Consider the following 24,628-nt stretch of genomic DNA (forward strand, 5'->3'; position numbering starts at 1 on the left):
ATATTCTGGGATTGTTATAGTATGCAGTTACTAAAGGTTGATTTTTCCCAAATACAGAAGAATAATTCATTGCCCCTATTTGAAGACAATGGATATCTTCCATACTATTTTTATCATTAAGTGACAAATGCTTGGGTGCAATCCAGCTAAACCCAAACCCTGCTTCTGGTTGAAACCTCTTGCCATGCAAGGGGAGAGGGCTGAGGCTGAACAAAACACAATATGCTTAGTGTGCAGAATGGGAAAGCACATTTCTAAATTACTTGGACATTAAGGTTGAAGGTTTCATTATTCAATTAAAATAAAAGCAGTTTAAAGAAATTTAAGAAGAAAAAAGAAGAAATAGAAAACACAACTACTATACCTATTGAACAAATTGTATTGGTAATTAAAAACCTTGCCAAAAGAAAACTTTAGGCCCAGCTTGATTCACTGATGAAGTCTCCCGGATGTTTAATAAAGAAATAATACTAGTTTTACACAAACTGACTCTAGATAATATAAAAAGAGGAAAGTGCCAGGCACAGAAAGACACACTTCACATGTTCTCACTTATTTTGAAGAGCTCAAAATTTCAACAATTGAACTCATGGAGATAGATAATAGAATGATGGTTACCAGAGGCTGGGAAGGGTATTTGGGGGTGGAAAGGAAGGGAAGTGGAGATGGTTAATGGGTCCAAAAAAATAGTTGAAAATGAATAAGAACTAGCATTTGCTAGCACAACAGAGTGACTATAGTCAATAATAATTTAATAGTACATTTTAAAATAACTAAAAGTATAATTGAATGGTTTGTAACTCAAAGGATAAATGCTTGAGGTGATAGATACCCATTTACTCTGATGTGATCATTACACATTGCATGCCTATATGAAAACATCCCAAATACCCCATAAATATATATACCTACTATATAGCCGCAAAAATTTAAAATTTAAAAAGATGTATAAATCCTTTTCTTCTCAAACTATGTGTGCAGATATGTCCTGGGGATTTCGTTGAAACACAGATATTGATTCAGTAGTTCTGGGCTGGGGCCTGAGATTCCACATTAAAAAAAATGTTCTTACATTTTCAATTGTAGAAATTTGCATTTCAAAATAAACCATCAAGTGATATTCATACCACTGGTGCTCAAACGCTTGAGTGATAAAAATAAATATAAATTTAAAAATAAAATGATGAAAGACTTCTCAACTTGTTTTAAAAGACCAGCATAAATTGGATTTCATAACATGGTAATGATACCATAAGACAGAAAAATTATATGCCAATGTCTCTCATTATATAAACATAAAAAATTTAAATAAAATATTAGGAAATTGAATCTGATGATATATTTAAAAGAATAATATGTCACAGTTAAAGTTGGATTGGTCCTGTGAATGCATAGCTTGTTTAATGTTCAAACTCAACCAATATTATTTATACTATTAGCAGAATAAAGGGGAGTATCTTATGATCAATTCGTAGGTGCAGATACAATTTAATAAAATTTTACATTCATCATTAAAACTTTAAGCAAGGTAGAAATAGAAGGGAACTTCTCTCTGATATGTTACTTACAAAAACTAAAGAGAAAACTCACAGTAGATAACAAACTTAATTGTGAAATAGTGAAGGATATTCTCCTGAAATTAGAATAAGAAAAGATGGACTGTTTTCACCTCTTCTGTTCAGCATGACACTAGAGGACCTAGTCAGAGCAATAAAGGACAAGAAGGTAATAAAGGTTAAAAGATTGAAAAGCAATAAATAAAACCATTATTTGTGAATGACATATTTATGTACCTACAAGATACAATCAAATCTACTCATAAACTATTACAACTAAATGAATTTAGCAAGATCTCTGGATACAAGGTCAATATATAAAAATGAATTGTATTGCTATATACCAGCAACACGTATTGAAAATAACTTTTAAATCCTATTTTTAGCCACATAAAAATGAAATGAAGAGATGGAGCATATTCATGGACTAGAAGACTCAATATTGTAAAGATATCAGTTCTCCCTAAATTGATCTCAAGATTCAGTGTAATTCGAATAAAAACCCCAATAGGTTTTTTTTATGGAAATTGACAAACTGATTCTAAAATATGTGTGAATTAGCCAAATGTGGTGGCACATGCCTATAGTCCCAGCTGCCTGGGAGGCTGAGGTGGGAAGATTGCCTGAGCCTGGGAAGTGCAGGCTGCAGTGAGCCATGATCATGCCACTATACTCCAGCCTGGGCAACAGAGTGAGACCCTGTCTCCAAAAAAAAAAAAAAAAGTAATTATGGAAGTTCAAAGGACCAAGAATAGTAAGAGTAATTGAAGAACCAGGTTAAAGGATGTATACTACTAGATATTCAGGCTACAGTGATTAGAACAACGTAGTACAGGTGCAGGATAGGCAAAGATACCAGTAGAAAATAAGAAAGTGCCTAGATTTCAATTCAAACATATATAACCATCTAATTCAAGGGAAAATTGCTGTTGCAATGAAATAGGCTCTGTAAAATAAATGATGTTTAATCAATTGGTTATCTATTTTTAAAAAGCAGTTATTATGCATATCCTCCCTGAGCATGTCTACTCTGCTTTGGTATAAAAGTCTTGTTATAGCTCAGTATTTCAAGGATAGGCATCAGAATCAACAGAAAATCTGCATATTTGTTCCCTGTGGAGTTCTCGCCACCTGAAATGACTCTTGAGAAGTAGCTGAGCAAATATTTGCCTTCCTAAATATGGATATTACCTTATCATATACATATACAAGAAGAAAGTTAAATTATACATTTGTGACTTATTTCCTCTGAATAGTTTAATTTTTTCCTAAAGTAGGAGAGTGCTAATGATAACAGTCACAGCTGATTGAGTTTTATATTTAAGGCAATGTGCTTGGTCTTGATATGTGAAATCTCATTCAATGACAATTAACTGCTAAACTTAATAAAAATGATTTAAGAAGTAATCACAGTTTATAAATGTTATAGACTGAATGTTTGTGCCCGCCCCACCACCAAATTCATGTGTTGGAGCCCTAACTCACATGTAGCTGTATTTGGTGTAAGGAAGTAACTAAAGTTAAATGAGGTTATAAATGTGGATCCCTGATCTGATAGAATTAATATCTTTGCAAGAAGAGATACCAAAGAGCTCTCTTTTTCTGAGCACACGAACCAAGGAAAGGCCTCGTGAGCACACAGCAAGAGGGCAGCCATCTGCAAGCCAGGAAGTGAGCCCTCATCAGAAGTCAAAAGGGTCAAGATCTTTATCTTGGACCTCTGGTCTTTAAAACTGTGAGGAAATAAATTTCTGTTGTTTAAGCCTGTCTATTTTGTCATGGCAGCCCTAGCAGACTAATATATCAAGCCAAAATTCTGCCTAGGAGAGAGCAAAATATTGTCTCTTTAGTTCTTCTGTATATACATGAAAGCCTATCTGTACAAGTTTGTTCATTTGCAGATCAGCTTGACAAACTGTGGGCCATATCCCTAGCTTGTAAGGCTTTAAAAGGCAGTGATAATGTCATCCCTAAGTGTTCTCACACTGGAATCCCATGGCTTGGGTTCAAGTGCAACTCTGCACCTTGGGCAGGTCATGTAACATCTTCTTTATCTGTCATGTGTAGATAGTAGTGCCAACCTTTCAGAGTTGTTGTAAGCCTTACATAAAGTACTATGTGGAAGGCACAGAGTGCATGGTTCCTAATACATGATAAGTGTTACCATGGTGATGATGGGGAGAAATCAAGTCTTCACACAAAATGTCCCCTTCAGGCAAAATATTTGTCTGGATAGACATCTGACATAGCTATGCATAGTTACGATTTTTTAAATTTTGGTTCAAAATTATTAGTTAACCTTGGTTCTAACCATAGATAATAAGAACAACGAAAAACCCTCAATCTAACACTGCTGTCTTTGTCTGATAAGAAGTCAAAGCAGTAAGAATGTAAAACCTGACTATCTTAACACTGTCTTCTGAAGACTTCATTGCAGCAGGGTTGATCCAACCATGAGTAGAAAAGCAAGCCGCCAAGCAGGCAAGCTTATTTCCATTAACTTGGCACCACAAAACACTTTGAACAAGGGCGCTATTATCTTTTAGGTAACAGGTGGTAGCTGGGGTATTAAGCTGTTCTGGGCATGATTTCAGATTTCCATTCTTCAGTGCTTTGGGCAATACACTTCTATCATAAGGCGATCAATAATAATTAGGTGTCTGGAATGAAATACAGTACACCATTATACTTCCTACATCTGGAAGGAGAAACCCACTTAACTAGCTCTGAATCAATGAATTTTCTTTTTATTCCTGGGGGTAGTGTTAAAGGCAGCAGAGAACAGGGTGGCAATGTGAATTGTGGATCTGAGCGCAATCACAAAAAAATCAGATGTTATGATACACCCGCATACAAGTAATAGCAGCAAGCCCCAGAGCATCGAGCGTTTGTGTCTAACATCAACACTTTCATCACATGACATTCTCTTTTACTGCAGGGTCACCTGTTTCACATTTAATGAAAAAGTCTATCCTAATAGGTGATATATAGGTGAAAGAACAAAGTGAAGGTTGTATGTGGGGCTTAACATAGTTTATTTTTTAGATCTTAGTTTTATCAAGTCATGTTTTATCATGTTCCCGTAATAGGGGACCAATAAATGGAGAAGGAATTATCTCTCTTGTGTCTCATCATTCTCAGAAAAGACAACTGTTATTTACTCTGTTCCAATTTGATTTTTGAAGTTCCCTGTGCAGGTTGGTGCAGAGAGATAGAAAATGGAATCTGTAAGTTGTAACATAAATTTTCCTCGGTGCACTCCCAACAATGTGCAGCTTGGTCCTTGCAAAGCTATCTTCTCTTAGTTGCTTCTGACTCACATTAAGGATGGTCTTCAAGGATAGTCAATTCTTTTTTCCAAATTCAGAATCCTTACTTCTGTAAAATTACTCACCTCTAAAACTTCCTGCTGGCTTTCTTCCCCCAATACTTCAAGTTTCCATCTTGCTCTCAGGAGACTTGGAAAGAGACTAAGCAAATGTTTGTTAAGAGCAACCCTTCTACACTCTTATCTGACGTATTTGAAGAAATGACCAGGAAAAGACTTATTATGGCATTTATTGCCTTATAACCATCCTTTCTTTCATTAACAGGAGTTAGTTTACTGGCCAGCTGCATGATTTTATTATATGATGGCTGAGTGTTTTATTCCCCCTCAGAAACTATTGCAATAGTACAAAGAAGCAGAGTTAGTAAGAATGTCGTTTAAATTTTTTTAGTTGGGAAATAAAATACAAATTGAGAAAAAGGGGTTAAGCATCAATATACAGTTTAACAATTGGTCATAAAGTGAATACCGTGTAACCACTGCCCCAGTCAAAAAACTTAAATACTGCCAGCACCTGGAAGCCCCTTAATATACCTTTCTAATTGTAATTCCCCTCCCCACCAGAGGTAGCCACTGTCCTGATATTTTATTGTAATCATAGCCTTCCTTTTCTTTGTAGTTCTAAAGCTTAGAGATAAATTTCTCTAAACCATATATTGAGTTTTTCTGGTTTTTGAACTTTATATAAATGGAACCATAGTGTATGTGTTCTTTTCCCTTGTTTTTTTTTTTTTTTTTTTTTCACTCAACATGGCTTGTAAGATTCATTTGTGTGTTTACTGGTTTCTTTTGAAAATTTGCAAATGTAAGAGAAGTTGAGAGAATTGTATAATGATATAACTATATATTCTATAATTGCATTGCCATCACATAACTAAAATTTGCCTATATCTATTGCTTTTTCCTTCTGAAGTGTTTTAAATGTAAATTACAGACATCTGTAATCATACGTCTCCCAAAAAAATAAGGGAAGTGTTCTGTATATTCCAAGACCATTATCATATGTAGCAAAACTAATTCCCTAATATGATCTAATACCCAGTTCATATTCATATTTGTCTAGGTGACCCCAAAATGCTTCAACAGCTGGTTTGTTCAAACTAAGATCCAATCAAAATTCATGAAGAATGCATTTTTGACAGCATGCTGAAAATAAGGTTGTTTCCCTTCCTTTTTTTTTTCACATATACCTACTCAGTTAACAGAGCTCCCATGGGACCTGGCTTCAGGTACTTCTCCCATAGTCAAGAGGAAAATAAGTAGCCTCCTCTATGTTAATGACATGGTCTACCTCATACTCTATCACTCCAGAGGAAAGTATGCTATCTGAATTGCTGTTAGAAGACAAGCCTAATAGAAATGAGATCAAAACCAAAGTTGTTATCTTGAGGAGATACTCTGTAGTACTGAGCTGCTTGAGGGTCTTCAGCAAGTCTATAGCTTTATTTATTAGGGGAATGCACATGAAGGCCAGCCCAGCCTAGGGAGCTCATTGGAATGCAGGTCTCTACTGACTGAAGTCTCTACCAAGACCACAGGAGTGCAGGTAGATAGATGGTTGGTCGTTCAGATCCGGGTCAGTCATGTCTTCCTAACTTGATATTGCTGGACTTAGGGTTTTCAGTTGTGTTTGTTTCAAATGTTTACCAGAAAGCTCTTGATGAAGGAGCACGGCCCCTGCTGAGCGAGCTGATCTCCCTGGTGCCTTTTTACAACAGAACACCTCATTTGCTTTCTATAATCTGGTATTTAGATCAGCATCTCCCAGAGGCTTTTTCTCAGAGTACTAGCCCCATGGTACTCCGTAAAAGGGTCATATTGTCCAACGAACTGGGGAGAAATGGTGAAACTGAGTTACACTGCTCTCTTTATTCCAAGTCCTCTCGGGGCCTTCAGTGTGCTAATGAACACGGTGATTCTCCAGCAGTACATGGCATTTCCCAAAATTATTTGTGCACAGAACCCTTTTCTCAGGGCATCTCTGTGGGTCACTATTCTGCAAAAACAGACTTTAGAAAGTGCTGATGTAGATGACTTGGATATAATTGCAAACCATAATAAATAAAGTCTCATCTCCTACCTCAGGGGCCATGAAGAATTTATCCAAGTTCACTATATAGCTTTACACAAGTAGACTGGTTGGGTGTCTGTGTTGGAAATGAGGGATTTTGTTCATATAGACTCCGCTAAAGTTCCTACTGTGATCATGGGGGCGGGGTTAACATAGAGCAGAGATCAGGACCTGCGCTTGTTGTCTTTCAACAAGGACAGTGAGCCTTCAGATTTCAAGCTTGTCCGACCTGCAACCCCTGGGCCACATGCAGCCCAGGACAGCTTTGAATGCAGCCCAACACAAATTTGTGAATTTTCTTAAAACGTTGTGAGTTTTTTTTGTTTTTTTTTTTTTGCGATTTTTGATTTTTTTTAGCTCAATTTTATATGTGGCTCAAGACAATTCTTGTAATGTGGCCCAGGGAAGCCAAAAGATTGGACATCCCTGATTTAGATAGAAGTTCCATGTGATTTGGATTTTTCTAGGGGAAAAAAGTTCTAAACTGACCTGCCTCTCTCTGCTTTTGAGAATCGCCTGGCTTTAGTTGCCAAATATAAAAAGAATTTTCTGCCTGGGCACAGTGGCTCACACCTGTAATCCCAACAGTTTGGAAGGCCAAGGCAGGCAGATCGTTTGAGCCCAGGAGTTCGAGACCAGACTGGGCAACATGGCGAAACCCCACCTCTACAGAAAATACAAAAGTTAGCAGGGTGTGTTACCGCACGCCTGTCCCAACAACTTGGGAGGCTGAGGTGGGAGGATCACTTAATCCTGGCAGGTGGAGTTTCCAGTGAGCCAAGATTGCACCACTGCATTCCAGCCTTGGCAACAGAGTGAGACTCTGCTTCAGAAAATAATAATCATATCATAATCATAATCATAAATTTTCTTTCATTTTGAATTAGTGATTTGATAAGCTTTCCTTGGATTATCAAGTAATTGAAAACCTTCTTACCTAGTAATAACTGGGTTACTGGCAAAATGTTTAGATATTCATTTAAACATTTGAAATGTTTAAGTGAAAGACCCAATATGTGAGACTCATACAAATTGCCTCTAGATTAATGTGACTTTTTCTTGAACATGATATGTTTTTCTTGAACATGATATGTTTATCATGTTCAATGATATCATGATATGTTTATCATGTTTATATGTTTATCATATCATGTTGTCTAAAATTAGACATTCAGAGTTGCATTCTTTTTTCTTTTTTACATTCCTCTCCCTTTTCAACATATCATTAGATTGACAACCTTGTTTATTTTCTCATTAACTTCCTTATGAAGTAAAAGATCAACAGACGTTTGCCACCTGGTCTTTTACCATGGAAGACCACCATGTTTTTCTCATTGCTCCCCTTTATCCTCTTTTATATATTGTTTATATAAACTTAATTTTGAAACATCTGTTTATCTTAAGAAAGCATTTTTCTCTAGAAATAGCATAAATGTGGACTGATTGTTTCATTTGGAATCCTTCTAGGCTATAGTTGTTGCATCATACTAATACGTGGGTTGGTTATTTTGTTTTGAGTCTTTCTAGGCTGCAATTATTGCATCATGTGAATAATTCTCATTACTCATGAAGCCAGATGGGAAGTGGAGGCATGTTCTAGGTTCTTGAGGCTCATTGCATTTGTCGCTTGTAGATTTCCAGCCTAAAAAGTTCCTTTCACTGGAGTTGTAAGATTTACAAAGGATAAAAGCTATAGATTTTACTTGCAAGTAAACTACTCAGCAGTAAGCTACCACAAATTTCATCATTTCTCAATTGCTTTTCCCCCTTCAACTTTCTATTCCCTTCAGAATGTAATTTAAAGGCAATTGAGCAGAGAATTCAACAGAGATAGATTATCCTGGAGAGAAATCTAAATAAGTTTCTGCTCTGGTAATCTGAGCAGGACCAAATGACTTGTTCCAACATCAATATTGCTTTTTCTCCAACTTCTTCATCTTTTTTTTTTTTAATAAAGCAAGCAATACTTAAAAGTTATGGAACTTAAGAGTTGCTTTCTTCCATCAGTACTGGGAGCACATAGAAAATACCCAGTCCAGAAATTGTACATCTAGCTATATATTCTAGAAAAATCCTTATACATGTTTACATGAGTACCTGAACAAATATGAACACAGTAGCGATGTTTGTATGCCACAATGTGGGAACAACTTAACTTGCCTTCAGCTGCAGGCTGGTTAAATAAATCACAGTACATATATCCCATGAAATGGCGTGCAGTACTTAAAAAGAATGAGTTGGGAAGAGCTATGGAACCATTTGATAAGTTAGAGGAAGAAAAAGACTTGTAGAACAACATGCATAGAATGATTTCATTTATGCTTTTTAAATGGTATTTGTATATGGTGTGGGAAGGTATGACTGTTGCAGGGGAGAGGCAGGGAAAAAGATGGAGGCAGTAGTGGGTTTGATGAGTTAGGCTATGGGGGAGAGATAGTGAAAAGGACTGGTTACTCTTCATTTCTTGAAGTTTTTTACAGTAAAATATTTTCATGTATTATTTTTATAAATATGTATGTGCATGTGTGTATGTGCAAGAGATTTTTTTAAATACCCTATTTTTAACAAATTCATCTAACCTAGGTATTCCACCAAGGAGAATGAGCCCATCCAAGATGCTTATTTTAAATTCATCAGTGTCAAACTGGGCGCAGTGGTGCACACCTGTAATTCCAGCACTCTGGGAGGTGGAGGTGGGCAAATCACCTGAAGTCAGGAGTTCAAGATCAGCCAGGCCAACATGGTGAAACTATAGCTCTACTAAAGATACAAAAAATTGACCAGGCGTGGTGGTGGGTTTCTGTAGTTCCAGCTACTTGGGAGGCTGAGGCAGGAGAAACGCTTAAACCCTTAAGCTGGGGAGGCAGAGGTGGCAGTGTGTCAAGATTGAGCCATTGCACTCCAACCTGAGCGACAGAGCAAGACTCTGTCTAAAAAAAAAAAAAAAAAATCAATGTCAAAGAGGCATAGGATTCCCTGGTTCATCACAAATTCATGTGGAAAGGGAGGAGACTGGGAAAATACATTAAGGAGGTATCATGGGGAACTGGCTTTCAGTAAATACAGCATAGACTGACATGGTGGCTCAGAAGAGGAGTTTAAAAAATTACTAAACTAGAACTACTGTCACTATTAGTAGAGGTGGTCTTTGGTCTTTTATCTCCAGACTCCTCATTTCTAAACTACTGGCTCACATGCAGACAGATTTCAGAACAACAAAGTGCAACAGAAAGCTGTGAGAATTTCCCTAGTTCTCCTGTTTTTTCCTTCTTTTACAAACCGGTGCAAAGATCGGTGTGTTTTAAACTGGAGATTTGATTATTTTTCAGGTATGGTGAGGCCAACAGATAAGAAGACACCTGCCATTGAAAAGACTGTTTTCCTCCCAAATCCCAAGAGCAAGGGGCATGCCACCCAAGCAGAGCCACACAGGGGGAGGTATGGGAGGAAAATGTGGGCATGAGCCTTTTTTGTGGTTTCCATGGGAAGGAACAGGCAAGACAGAATAAGCAGGGTTAGGATTGGCCAGCAGGAATACTTTCAGTGGGCTCTGTCACATAGGAGCGGTCTCTAGTCATCTAGTACCTGGCCCTGGGGTGCTGAGGACAGGTGCACAGTGGCTGGGAATGTACTAGCTCATTAAAGGAGGTGGTCAGGACTGTGGGCTCTGAATTGATTCATTTGGATGTGAAAGGCACATTCAAAGAATTCTATTCACTCTCTCTGGGAATCAGCCAGCCATAGGAAAGGTAGTCCATCCAGGGTCAGCAAGGCTCCGAGATGTCAGAGCATCAGTAATACAGAATAAAAGTCCATGGTGAATACACAGTGGTAAGGATGCAAGAATAGCCATGCCTTTTGAGGTTTCATGACTAGTTTTTATATTAAGGCAGAGTTTGAAGGCAAATTTAGAGAGCCTTCCTTGGACATGCCAACCTTTCAATACAGTTTCTTGGGGCTATTTTTGGCTATGTTTGGCACCATAATTGAGAAATCATTCTCCCAGTCATATTTTAGGCAAGAGAGATATGTGAAACCTCTTTTTTTACATGTCTGGGTCTTCTCAGCTAACTTTGTTGGTCTATAAAAGCAAAGCACAATTTGCTTTTTTCCTTTCTCTCTTCAGGCTATCTCATATGTTGGCTTTGAATTGCAGACTAGATGTTTCTAGAAGGAGTCTTTGCACCTTTGCTGGTTTATGTAGTTTTGTTTTGGTGTTTCAGTTGCCAGGATCACATTGTAAAGCCTCTAATGGTTTTCTGCATTGACTGCAGGCCGGAAATTTGGTTATTTTCTAAAGATCAGAGAGTTACATTGGCCACCTTCTAAGCTGTATATTCATCTTAGAGAGAACCAGATTCCTGATTTTTCTATTTTGGTTCTACTGACTAATTAGGTGTTAGAGGTTTAAAACACTGCTGAAAAGAAATTTACCTTTATATGCTGTATTTCTAATTTTTAAATTTTAATGTTGGCCTCCTAGCTTTCTGTGGTCTAAAGTTTATTAATTTCTTAATTGTCTGCTTAGATTTACTTTTTTTTAACTAATGCTTTTGCTATTACAGGCATTTTTCTTTAACAACTTTATTGAGGTATAATTTACATACCATAAAATGAACCCATTGTAAGTAAACAACTCAATGATTTCAGTAAATTTAAAGGGTTGTGCAACCATCACCGCAATCCGGTTTTAAACCAAATGGTTTACACCAAAACACCCCCTTGTGTGGACACTTGAATTTTATACTGCCCTGCATTTTATTTTATTTTTTATTTTATTTTATTTTGTTTGTTGAGATGGAGTCTCACTCTGTTGCCCAGGCTGGAGTGTAGTGGTGCAATCTCAGCTCACGGCAACCTCCACCTCCTGGGTTCAAGCAGTTTTCCTGCCTCACCCTCCTGAGTAAGCAGGCCACCATGCCTGGCTAATTTTTGTATTTTTAGTAGAAATGAGGTTTCACCATGTTGGCCAGGTTGGTCTTGAACTCCTGACCTCAGATGAGGCCCACCTCAACCTCCCAAAGTGCTGAGATTACAAGCATTAGCCATCGTGCCTGGCCTGCCCTGTATTTTAATAACTGTATAATATCAGAGTGATTTTTGAATTTGAGAATAGATTTTCTTGTTTTAAAATAAATCCTTGTGACTTTATTTCTTTATGTAAAAATAATATGTGCTCTCATGCTTTTCCAGCACCTCTAGCAATACAGATTTTTGCTTAAAGGAATGGATTGCTTTGTTCTGTTCACTTTCATTTTCTACCTCCCAAAGGCCAAACACTCCCAGGCAGTCAGCTCACCCTCTCACCTCGGTTCTCATTTGCCTGATTTATCTTATCCCTGCCATCCGTCAGGCTGGCGCACTACACATCACGCCTTCTCTCTTTCCTAATGCCTCACTCCTCTTCTTCTAAATTCTTTAACTTTTCATAATTCCTTCTTTTTTCTTCCTTGTTCATGTTTGTTCTCCCCAAAGCCAAAATTATCGAGGAAGGAGGGTCAGACCATACCTGGTTTGTGAAAAGGGAAACCACTGTATTTTCTTTTTTTCCCCATATTAACCCCATTTTCCCCTGTGTTTTACGGGTCAGTCATAAACCAGGTCCAATGGTTGTCCCTTTGTACCAGACAGCCCACAGTATTTTACTTCCTGGAGCAGTAGTGAGCTTGTCCTAGTGTAAAAATTAAAGCAACTTCATCTTGGATGCTAATCCACCATGTTGGCCTGTGATTAACCCCAGGTCTTAGAAGGCCTCTGAGACTTCCACTTTATCTACTGTTCTCTGTGCAAGAGCATGTACTTACCATGAGTGGTGCCCTTAGGTCAAAACAACCTTGATGTTACCATGCTTCGGTTGTCCTACACTTTATTTTCAATCATGCAGACCCTTTCTATTTGGTATAGAAACCCTGGGTCTGGGAGAATAATGGCTAGGGGGTCCACTATCTCATCTCACTGCTGCCCAAGACCCAGCCATGGCTTCTGTTTGTGAGTCCCTACTACAAATTCAGAAGATGAATTTGTTAGCCTTTCTTTGTCCTCTTGGCTTCCTCAGACGTAGTGGGTAGATGTGCATACACCTGCCTGCTGCAGAACACTTTGAACCCACTTAAACTTAGCTCTGACTTTGGAAGAGCTGCTGAAGGTGAGATCAGAAGAGAGGCATCATGCATACCTTGTTAAGAGAGATGATAAGAAGAAAAGAATTCCTGACTGGGCGCAGTGGTTCACACCTGTAATCCCAGCACTTTGGGAGGCCACGGCGAGCGGATCACGAGGTCAGGAGTTCAAGACCAGCCTGGCCAACATGGTGAAACCCCGTCTCTACTAAAAATACAAAAATTAGCCAGCGGGCACCTGTAATCCCAGCTACTGAAGAGGCTGAGGCAGGAGAATCGCTTGAACCCAGGAGGCAGAGGTTGGAGTGAGCCGAGACCACGCCATTGCACTCTAGCCTGGGCAACAGAGCAGGACTCCTTCTCAAAAAACGAAAACAAAAACAAACAAAAAAACTGAAGAGTTCCTTACAAGGAAGAAGCTCCTGAGAGTAAAGTGGAATTATGTCACTTTACCGTGACTTTCAACCCCAAGTAAACTAACAATCAGATTGCCTTCTGTTTTTAGATCCTTGCAGTTTTCCTATACATTATGATCATTCTCACAACAACGTTGCATCATGGAGAAAAAGGGAAGAGCATTAAAATCTCTTTCTGCCCTTCCACTTACTGCTGTGGGACTCTGAGCAAGTTCATTTTGCTGGGCCTTAGGTACCTCATTGTAAAATGAGAATGATTATGCTTTACAGTATTGTGGTGAAGATTAAGTTAAGTAACATAATTTTTCACGCTTCTCAAGATGATCTGTGCATTCACTGTGGGCTTAGGATTCTTTACCAGGAATGGACAAAGCCATAGAAGAAAAAAGCCATCTCCAGCATGTCACTTTAACTTGGAAATTGCTGGTGATGGAGCGGGAGTATTTTCTTATTTAAATTAAAACAGATATATTATGTGATTTCTACATTTACTTTCAAAGGAAACTTAGTACATTAAAGAAACATACTTTCTTTAATGCTTGGCCTGGGCAACTTTGAGTCATACCCTTGGAGCCCCTAGTATTCTCCCTTTGTCATAAGGAATGTTTCCATGGAAGAGATTGAGAAGCACTGGTGCGTGAAAGCATCTGGCATAGTCTGTGCCATGTAGCACATTCTCATTTAACCTCCCATGTCTGTTTTATAAAGTATCCAACTGCATTTCCCTGGCACATGCTTGATCATGTCTCTTGGATGTGGCTAGCACTGAACTTGTCATGCATCCTCCAACCCCGATTCTCACCCTGTACTCCCTGCCTTAGTCATGGACAGCACCGTCCATTGAGTTATGCAGATCAGGAACCAAGGCATCCTCCTCGGCCTTTCTCTTTCCTGCATATCCGTGTCCAAGCGTTCACATCTAATCGTGTCTACATTGCCACCTTCACATGTCTTGGGTGCATCTTTTGTCACTGTCAACAGCATCCTCGTCTCAGCTACCATCATCCCCTGCCTAGATGCCTATAATCACCTAGTCATTGGCCTCTTTCCAATCCATTCTCTGTACTAAAGTGAATGTTCATCTTTCATATCCTCAAAGCTGATCACTTCTTCCCGTTGCTCTTAGAATAACATGGTCCATGAGGCCTTTCATGGCCCAGCCTCCTACCCCATCTCAAACATTCTTCATCTGATGCTGGCAGCTGCAGCCACACCAGCTTTCTTTCTGTTCCTTCCTGGCACCATGATTTCTCCATCTAGAGCAGGCTGCTCTATCTGGAGCATTTCCCTCGGCCCCTACCCAGCCCCCCTCAGCTCAAAGATCTCTTCTTCAGAAAAGCCTTTTCCAACACCCCAATCAGGGACAATATTTACCATATGCTCTGATAGGAACTTGTCCCTTTTCTTCAGGAGGACTTATCTCAATTTGTGATCACACATTAAGTAATATCATCATTTGACAATGGTCTGAATGTCACACGAGTCTGTAAACTCTATCACAGCAACGGCTGGCTCTTTGGTTACTGTTATCTCCAGCCCCAACCAGTGCCTTTGACTGCGGACAGCGGATCCACAGTTGTCAGTGACAGCTGATGTCCAGATGGCTGAGTGCTTAGCCTGAGAACATCCACATTTCTCCTAATAGCTCAGGATCTTGGACCTCCAACTCCAGGGTTCTGCTCACTTCATCGCAGATCTTCCTTTAATGCTGTAGACCAGGTCTCTCTGCTTTAGTCTGTGGTTTAGAACACCTGGGAAACCTCATTTTATCTAAGAGAAATCTGTTTTATTTATGTGGTTAAGTACAGAAGGGGAAAGCATCTCTTTACATTCGGATGGCTTTATGTCACCCAAACATCTGTAACAAACCCCATACTTAAAGCCCCCCTGCTTTACCTTGCCTGTCCGGTCTTTTCCTACTGTGCTGCTTAGCAGATCTTTTCTTTTTCCCTTTTTTTTTTTTTTTTTTTTGTTTGTTGTTGTTGTTGTTGTTGTTGTTTTGAGATAGAGTCTCCCTGTGCTGCCCAGGCTGGAGTGCAGTGGTGCAATCTCGCTCACCGCAACCTCTGCCTCACGGGTTCAAGCAATTCTCCTGTTTCAGCCTCCCAAGTAGCTGGGACTACAGGCATGCGCCACCACGCCTGACTAATTTTTGTATTTTTAGTAGAGACAAGGTTTCACCATGTTGACCAGGCTGCTCTAAAACTCCTGACCTCAAATGATCCACCCACCTCGGCCTCCCAAAGTGCTGAGATTACAGGTGTGAACCACCATGCCTGACTCTGCTTAGCAGATCTTTTCACATCAGGCAGAACTTTCTAACCTAACTGCATGCAATTCCGTATCCCTTCTCCAGCCCTTCCCCAAACTCTCTTCTGCGAAGAGAACATCTTTCTGCCTTCCTGCCACCATGTCATGTCATCTGGTGTGACAAATAAAACTCTTCAACCCCCAAACACTGTTTCCATGTTTCCTGCACCCAGCTTTCCCCCTTGTCCTCCCATACAGCCTTCCTGCCACCACTTCCGTAGGTACAGATTTATGTCTCTATTTTAGGATTAATATGTTCTCCATCAGCTCTATGTGAGTGCATCCTAACCTAACATTTATTTTTCTCCCTCATACCAGTTAATTCATTATAATTTAAGAGAGGGAACTAGAATGTAACATTTTTAAAATAGTAAGTTCCAAAATATATAATTAGTGATTCTCAGCCGAGTCATGCCTCAAAATAACCCAGAGAGCTTTTTTATCACAATGGAGATGTCCTGGTCCTACCCTGGGCCTATGAAATTGGAATGGTTGGGCTGAGGCATCAGTGTTTTCCCAGTGTGGCAAAGTGACTTGACTAAGGTCACTTGACTCATGTCCCATAGCTTAGAGGGTGACAGAGTTAGAACCATAATCCTCATTTGCTTGCCTTCTTCCTAATTCTTCTTCATATTCTTTGTACTAAATTCCGTTGAGGGCAGTGTGTGTTTAATTAATCTGTGTCTGAATTTGTCTGCATAAAGTAGTTTCCTTATTTTATAGCTGGTGATTTTCCCCTGAATATGTTTTCGAAGGCTGTGGAGGTTGAGTCAGTGTGTACCAGAGACTCCGCCATCTGCTGGAATAGCCTTCTTTCCTCCCCATGTTTGCCGGTGTCCCTCCTTCGAGGCACAGGCCTGCCTCTTGGGCAGCGCCTCACTTTCCCACTCCTGGGCTGTTTCTACTTGATGTACCCCCCAGCGCACCCACTGTTCCCTCTTCCCTCCTCCAGCCCCACTGCCACCTTCCCAAGCTCTCGACCTAGGTGCATGGCGGGGCCATGGCGGAGGTGCATTGGGTAACTGAATAGTTCCTTCTCTACTTGGCTGCTCCAGCTTGGAGCCTAAGAGAAAAAGGCAGTGGAGGGGCCGTGCCATGGAAGCCACCCCTACCTTTAGACAGTATCGCCTCCGGACAATGGGAGGCCACACCAGAGAGCTTCTCAGAAGGTATTTTCACACCATTTTTTAAAATAGTTGGAAAGCAACGGAATCCTCAGTGAGGCCTGATCTCTATGAACTGGATCATTGAAACAGCAGTCCCTCCTGGGAGGAAGTGCCATGTTCAGGAAAGTTCAGTAAGACGTGAGGTTCGGCTGACATCCAAGGTGGTGTTTTTGGCATTGAATCCTGATTCCTTTACTCAGTAGCAATGTGACTCTGACAAGTCGTTGAGCTTTTCTGTGCTACAGGTTCAACCACAAATTGGGGTTCAATTAAATAAGAATGCCTACCTTGGCTGGGCACGATGGCTTACGCCTGTAATCCCAGCACTTTGGGAGGCCAAGACCAGTGGATTATGAGGTCAGGAAATCGAGACCATCCTGGCTAAAACCATGAAACCCCCTCTCTTTAAAAATACAAAAATTAGCTGGGCACGGTGGCCTGTGCCTGTAGTCCCAGCTACTCAGAAGGCTAAGGCAGGAGAATCACTTGAACCTGGGAGGCAGGAGTAGCAGTGAGCTGAGATCACGCCACTGTACTCCAGCCTGGGCAAGAGTGAGACTCTGTCTCAAAAAAAAAAAAAAAAAAAGAATACCTACCCTCTCATTCGTGATAATTTGAAGATTATTTGGTAACTTAAATGACATAATCTGATTAAAAGGCTTATTATGATAGTATCAAAACATATTAATCGGTATGTCTCATTAGCTCACATTAGCAAAGCACAATTTACAGAAGCTTTCTCGTACATTACATTGCCATATGTGTTAACATAGGATTCTTTAGAAGACAGCTTGGTTTCCTACTCACATCTGCTTCCTCGTTTGTCTTTTATTTGTAGCCCTGGAAAGGAAAATATCTATGAGGCAAAGCAGAGAAGAGCTGATAAAGCGAGGAGTCCTGAAGGAAATCTATGATAAAGGTAAGGAGGTTTGGTCTGCCATCCACAGGCCATAGAGTCATGCGTAGAATCTGCATGCATATTTCTTGGTTCCATTTCGTTTCCTGCATCACCATATATCAGAATTGGAACCGTTAAAACTCCAGACAGTTCTGGAGAGAAAAGAGAACATAACAGACAGTGCTGAAGCTGTCAGCATTATATGAGACGAGGGAAACAAAACTCCCTTTTCTGAGCATTGGAATCAAGCCATAGGAGGCTAAGCAAAATCATGTGGCCCCAGGAATGATGCAGACCCTGGTCGTGAGTCTGTCGTGTGCAAATACACACGACCCGGCTGCAGTCAGCTGTTTAGGCCCTTTCAGGCACTAGGGATTCCCAAGACAAATGTGAAAAATCCATACTCATCTAGGATTTCCTTAACATGTGTCTTTTGTTTTTTTTTTTGGTGGTCCATATCCCACAACAGAATAAATTAAAGGAGATAAATTTGTGATGTGTAACTATGCATTTAAGATATTGTAAATGATAATATTACAGGCTTCCAATGCTCTGTGAATATGTCCACAGATATTTGCTGGTGAATACCACGTGTCCTTTGCTTATCGAATTATTGCCTTTAAATATGAATGTATGCAGTAATCTATATGGCATATCAAGTATCCTTCACTCCTCTTTTCTAAGAGCTTTGTGATATTTTATTTTACATATATATATATATATATTTTTTTTTTTTTTTGAGACAGGGTCTTGCTCTATTGCCCAGGCTGGAGTGCAGTGGTGCGATCACGCTCACTGCAGCCTTGACCTCCCAGGTTCAAGGGATCCTCTCACCTCAGCCTCCTGAGTAGCTGAGACCACAGGTGTGCATCACCTCACCTGGTCAATTTTTGTATTTTTGTGCAGACAGGATCCCACTATGTTGCCCAGGCTGATCTCAAACTCCTGGGCTCAAGCAATCTTCCCACCTCAGCCTCCCAAAGTGCTGGGATTACAGGCATGAGCCACCGCGCCCGGCCTTTGCAATTTTCAATTGAATTTGCATGAGTGCACCTTCTCTTCGTCCTCCTCCCTCCTCTTCTTCCTCCTCCCTTGTCTCCCTCTTCTCTCTCTCTCTCATTCTGAGGCCCGTACTCCCTCTGTTAGCACTTTAAGTGAAATAACAGACTGTCGCTTCCAATCTTGTTACAATCATCAACAGTGTCTATGTCAGGTCTTCTGATTGTTTCAGGCAGGTGTTATCTTGTGGGCCAGATTATTAAATCACATAATATTCTACTTTAACGGTCCATCCTGATAGTCAAAGTGCTCCTGGAATCTGCCGACGCAGTCCATTTACTGTGTTTTTGTAGGTCTTCTACACGCCTCGTGTGTTCTACTACAGCAAGGCAGGTTGTATTTCTGGGTTCTGGCATATGTTTCAGACTCTACTGTTTTGTGGGTTGGTTCTTATTCCTCTGGTGCATCTGACCTCCATCATTCCTGTCATGGGCCTTCCCCGTGGTACTTTTGAAGTATTTTCTCTTAGCACAAATTACTAGCCTGGAATGCAAGCGAAAAGTGGCCTAGCTCTTGCCCTGCCCTGGTGGCAAGGCATAGTGGAGGCAGGATGTGAAGTTGCACGATTCCAAACTACGTTCTGTCATTATCAGAGCCTCCCGGGGTCAAGCAAGCCCTATGGTAAGCCAGCTTTATCCATCAACTTCTGTGTACGGCCATACCAGAATACCACTTTTTTGATGGATTAAGCTCTCCAGGGGAAAAGAATCCATACTTTTGTTGCATTTCTTCAATGTCTTGCTGCGTGTATGATCCCCCAAACCTCCCTTGTGTTTGTTGTTGTTGTTGTTTTGAGACAGAGCCTCCCTCTATCTCCCAGGCTGGAGTGCAATGGCGCGATCTCAGCTCACTGCAACCTCCACCTCTTGGGTTCCAGTGATTCTCCTGCGTCAGTCTCCTGAGTAGCTGGGACCACAGGTGTACACCATCATGCCTGGCTACTTTCTTTTTTTTTTTTTTTTTTTTTTAGACATGGGATTTCACCATGTTGGCCAGGCTGGTCTCAAACTCTTGACCTCAGGTGATCCACCCACCTTGGCCTCCCAAAGTGCTGGGATTACAGGCATGAGCCACCATACCCAGCCCTTCCCTTGTTCTGACTTTAAATCTCCATGCTTCATCATAAGCTCCTTTCCCCATATTCACCCCCCAGGAGAGATGGAAAATAAACTTAACTAAAGGTATAATATTATATAATAAGCACCCAAGTGCTTAAATAAATATTATTGTTACAGCCAAAACTTGTTCAGATCCAGTTAAACAATTCCTCTTCTCCCTCAGGAATATTCTGAAGTAGAGAATACATCTACTGTAGCATTTATTATTTCCATTACATCTAATAACTGGGATAAGGTAAGAATTGCCTAAGTGGCTTCCTGACTTATAAAAAGAAGTCACAAACTGTTGGAGCAAAAGCCTCATTTGATAGGGAAAGGAAGAGAAGGTCCCTGAGACTGGAGGGTCCCTGAGACTGCTCTCAAGGAACTCCTGACTGTTGGTGCCACAAGGCCTCACCAACAGTTCCCCAAGAGCAGGCAATGTGCCTCTGTCACACTTGCTTCTTTCTCCATCAGCACACATGGAGCTGACACAGGACCTGCACTCTGTTAGTGGCTGCAGGCCAGGTGCGGTGAGTCACGCCTGTAATCCCAGCACTTTAGGAGGCCAAGGTGGTGGATTACGTGAGGACAGGAGTTTGAGACCAGCCTGGCCAACATGGTGAAACCTTGTCTCTACTAAAAATACAAAAATTTGTCAGGTGTGGTGGCATGTACCTGTAGCCCCAGATACTTGGGAGGCTGAGGCAGGAGAATCACTTGAACCCAGGAGGTGGAGGTTGCAGTGAATCAAGATTGTGCACTGTACTCTGGCCTGGGCAACAGAGCAAGACTCTGTCTCAAAAAAGGAAATAAATAAATAGATAGAAAGATAGATAGATAGATAGATAGATAGATAGATAGATAGATAGATAGACAAATAAATAAGTGATTGCAGAGGGAAGGACCAGTATAGTCCCCACCTGTCACTTGCCACCACAACTTCCTGTTTTACTTTGATCCTTGCACTTATCACTGTTTGCTCTTTCTGTTGTTTTTTCACTGACTTTCCTCATTAGCACATAAACTGTAGGAGAGCAGGGGCCTCAGAGGCTGCAATTCCCCAAGCCCCGAATCATGTCTGATATAGTTGAGATGCTCAAAAATGTTTACTGTTTGGATGATTGCAAGAGGAGAAGAAGAGACGGGCTAAAATGAAAGCTTCATTGCACATAGTAGTGTATAGTTTTGTGTTTTCTGTGGGATTTTCTGATAAAAGCATTCATTTTGTATCACCATGAATATTAATCTCATTGCCTTATATTATAGTATATCGACAGTTAGGAGCATGAGCCCTAGAATCAGATTCAATTCTAGTTCTACTGTTGACTAGCTGTGTGACTTTAGTCAAGTTGCTTAACTTCTCTGTGCTTCTCTTTCTTTATCTGAAAGTATGGGTGATGGTGTGATGAGGATTACAGGAGATCACGCATATGAAATAGAACAGTGACTTTTTTAATAACAGTGACTTTATAGCAATCTATAAATTCTCAATAAGGGTTAACATGCTGTGATTATTAGTCTCATCATCGTCATCATCGTCCTTTATATTTCCTTCAAACCCTTCATGTGCCTCATCCTAGGTGACCCTGTCAACAGGTCCAAGAAGTCAGAAGGGTAGACATCACTGTCCCCTTTTGTCTGAGGATTAAAAAAGGACAAAGATCTATGACCTCCTCAGAATGGCCTTTGTGTCAGTGTCCACCGAGAACCCAGTCTCCTGTAGCTGAATTCGGTTCCACCTGGCTTTCCTCTTAGCCTCTAAGCAAGTCATTTTCCTGTCATTTGTTCTTCCCTTTCTATAATGTCATTCTGTTTCCTGTATCTGAGATTCTGGGGGGGAAAGCAAATAACATTTTATTGCCACAGCATGATGAACAGCAAATGGCAAAGAGACTGTAATTGTTTTCTTAAGTTGTTCGTTTCAAGGATAAATCTCATAGCTTTGAAACAACCGTTCCATGTTGCCTGGCTGGTAATTCCTCATTTTGCACCACCTCCTTGTGTTAGCACACACGACTCTAACTAGTTACCAGCAGCAAAATCGTTTCCACCAGAGATGCATGGACCCTGACAGCTGCCGCATTGATTCGTAATGACTATCTCAGCCCATCCACCTGCATGCAGCCTCCAGGCCCCGCCTCTGTTTGTGCTGCAGTTACCCTGTTTGTGTGCACGATACTGCTAACGTGGTGGAAAATAATTTGTCTTTAGTGGGTAGGATTTTCCCTTCCAGTGCTTTTTACGTTATTGATTTTGCTTGATAATGCCCCACTTGTTCATAGAAACCATGAAAATAAACTGTAGTGATTTGAGAATCATAATTATTTGGACGGAGCACACACAGAATTAATGAGGTTTTATTACTCTGACAGTTCTCAAAATTCTTTCCATTTTTCTTGGTGGGTTAAAATCCCAAACTGGTCATTTAATTGAGGCAAAATGAGAGCTTGGGTCTAAGAAAAATAATCTCAAATGTCGACTGAACTAGCACAGAGATTCCTCATTTAACAGAGTGTGTTAGACAAGCAGAGCGTAGTTATTCGACAGGTTTTTTATTATTATTATTACTGGCTTCCATATTGAATCACATAATTTTACAGTCCAGAGATTTAGATAAAAGTTTTAAAATCAGAGGAAATAGTTTGATCTCTAGATATATTGAGGCCAGGTAAGAATGCAGCACACTTTGAAAACCACATAAAAGGAAATTTTAAATTATGTTAGTTGTGATGGTAACACAGATGTAAAATTGTAGGTTCTTTTTTCCCCATTTTCCCGATTTTCTACAATATGATTGTCTTATAAAGAACACAACTTAAACATTAAGATGAACTGCCAACACTCTAAATAGTAAAAATGTTAAACCAATTAATGGTGTAAAATAATCTGTAGTTCAACAGTTTATTTTTATTTATTCCTCAATCTTATGACCTATTTGCTTAAATTTGAACTTAATTTAAACAAACTAAACAAAGTTTAATTAAACAAAGTTCTCCTTGGCTCCTGGACTACTGCATGTATTTATTCATTCAACAAATTGGCACCAGGTGCTCCCTCCATGCCAAGGGGTTGTCTCAGTATGGAGCTACAGTGATAACCAAAATTGCAAAATCTTACCATTTCAGAGTTTACCTTCTACTCAGAAATAGGAAATAATACATATAGTATTTATTGCCAAGGAGTGATGAGCACTCTGAAGAAGAACGAAACAGCAGGGTAAGGAAATAAAGTCAAGAGAAGGGGGTTGTGATTTTAGGTCAATGCAATCATGGAGGACCTCTTGCAGGAGGTGATATTTTCACAGAGATCTAAATGAAGTGACCGAGTGACTCAAACAGGGGCATGGGCACCCAGATTCTGAAACCTGGTCCTACTACGACTTTAAGGCAACTTGTAACTTCATTCATGAGCCCTTAAGTTCTTCAGATTGCCCCGGGATGTTTCTTTTCAATGAAGGCCTCTCTGTGGCATTTGCTTCTCTCTCATTACCAGGTAAATCAGAGCATGTCACTGCCTGCTCAAAGCCTGCAGTGGCTCCACATTTCACTCAGAAATTCCAGGTCTCTACAACAGCCTAAAGCCCTGCATGATCTGCCCCGCAACGCCTAACTTTTATTTTCACTCTCTTCATCCCTCTACAAATTCCCTTTCCCTAGTGCCACTTCAGCCCTGCTTCCTAGCCCTTGAGGTTTGTGTTGGCTGCACCGTCTTCCAGAAGCCTCTTCCCCCAGATATCCAGATGGCTGCTCCTCTTTCCAGGCGGAGGTGTCACCTTCTCAGTGTCACCTTCTCAGTGAAGCTTACTCTGCCACCACCAAGTTTAAAATTGCTGCCACCTTCTCTAAGTTCTTAGACCCCTTACCCTCCTTCTTCCTTTTTTTCTTCTATCTCTTATCGCCTTCCACCTTCAAATGCCTCTAAATTATCTATTTATTATGTTAATTTTTTCTTGTCTATCTCTCCTCACTTCATAAGCTCCACCAAGCAGGGCAGGGGTCTTCATCTAATTTGTTCCCTGTTGTAGCCCAAGTGTCTATAGCAGTGCCTGGGACAAAATTGATGTTCAGCAAATGCTAATAGAAAGCAGTGAATGCAGGCATGAGGTAATTTCTGCATGTTCACATGACTTGGTTTATTCACTGCACTGGTGAAATCCAGAATACTAACAACACCGATCCCCCTTGTTTATTCAGTTTTATGGTCCATAAAACTTTATTGCCAGTTATTTAAATAGGTGATATTATATTATGCATATATTTGTATACATGGATGCCAAATGCCCTACTTTCAGATAGTGTCTTTAAGCATTATGGGAAAAATATAGCAATGTCAGTCAATAGTATAGTCATCCCAAGGTGTACGCAAGGGATTGGTTCCAGAACCACCTCCCATACCAAATTTTGCACATACTCCAGGCCCATAGTCAGCCCTGTGAAACCCATGTATGCAGAACATCAGCCCCCCAAACACAGGTGTTTCAATCTGTGGTTGAAAAAAATTCACATACGAATGGACCTATGCAGCTCAAACCCGTGTCATTCAAGGACCAACTGTATATTGTTTGGCTATTAGTAAAATAGTGGTAATATTTCTCAGACTTAACAA

The 24,628-nt window shown here is 40.3% G+C and overlaps 1 protein-coding gene across 1 annotated transcript in view; it reads left to right on the top strand.

Moving 5' to 3' along the window:
• The window catches only part of PHACTR1 (phosphatase and actin regulator 1), a 552,716-nt gene that overhangs the window by 443,188 nt on the left and 84,900 nt on the right, over positions 1 to 24,628 (top strand). Inside the window, 1 exon segment of the mRNA XM_011989667.1 lies at positions 17,805 to 17,885. Within this exon segment, the coding sequence (XP_011845057.1) occupies positions 17,805 to 17,885 (81 nt within the window).

The sequence above is a fragment of the Mandrillus leucophaeus genome, unplaced genomic scaffold (genome assembly GCF_000951045.1).
Source record: "Mandrillus leucophaeus isolate KB7577 unplaced genomic scaffold, Mleu.le_1.0 Scaffold36, whole genome shotgun sequence".
NCBI lineage: Eukaryota > Metazoa > Chordata > Mammalia > Primates > Cercopithecidae > Mandrillus > Mandrillus leucophaeus.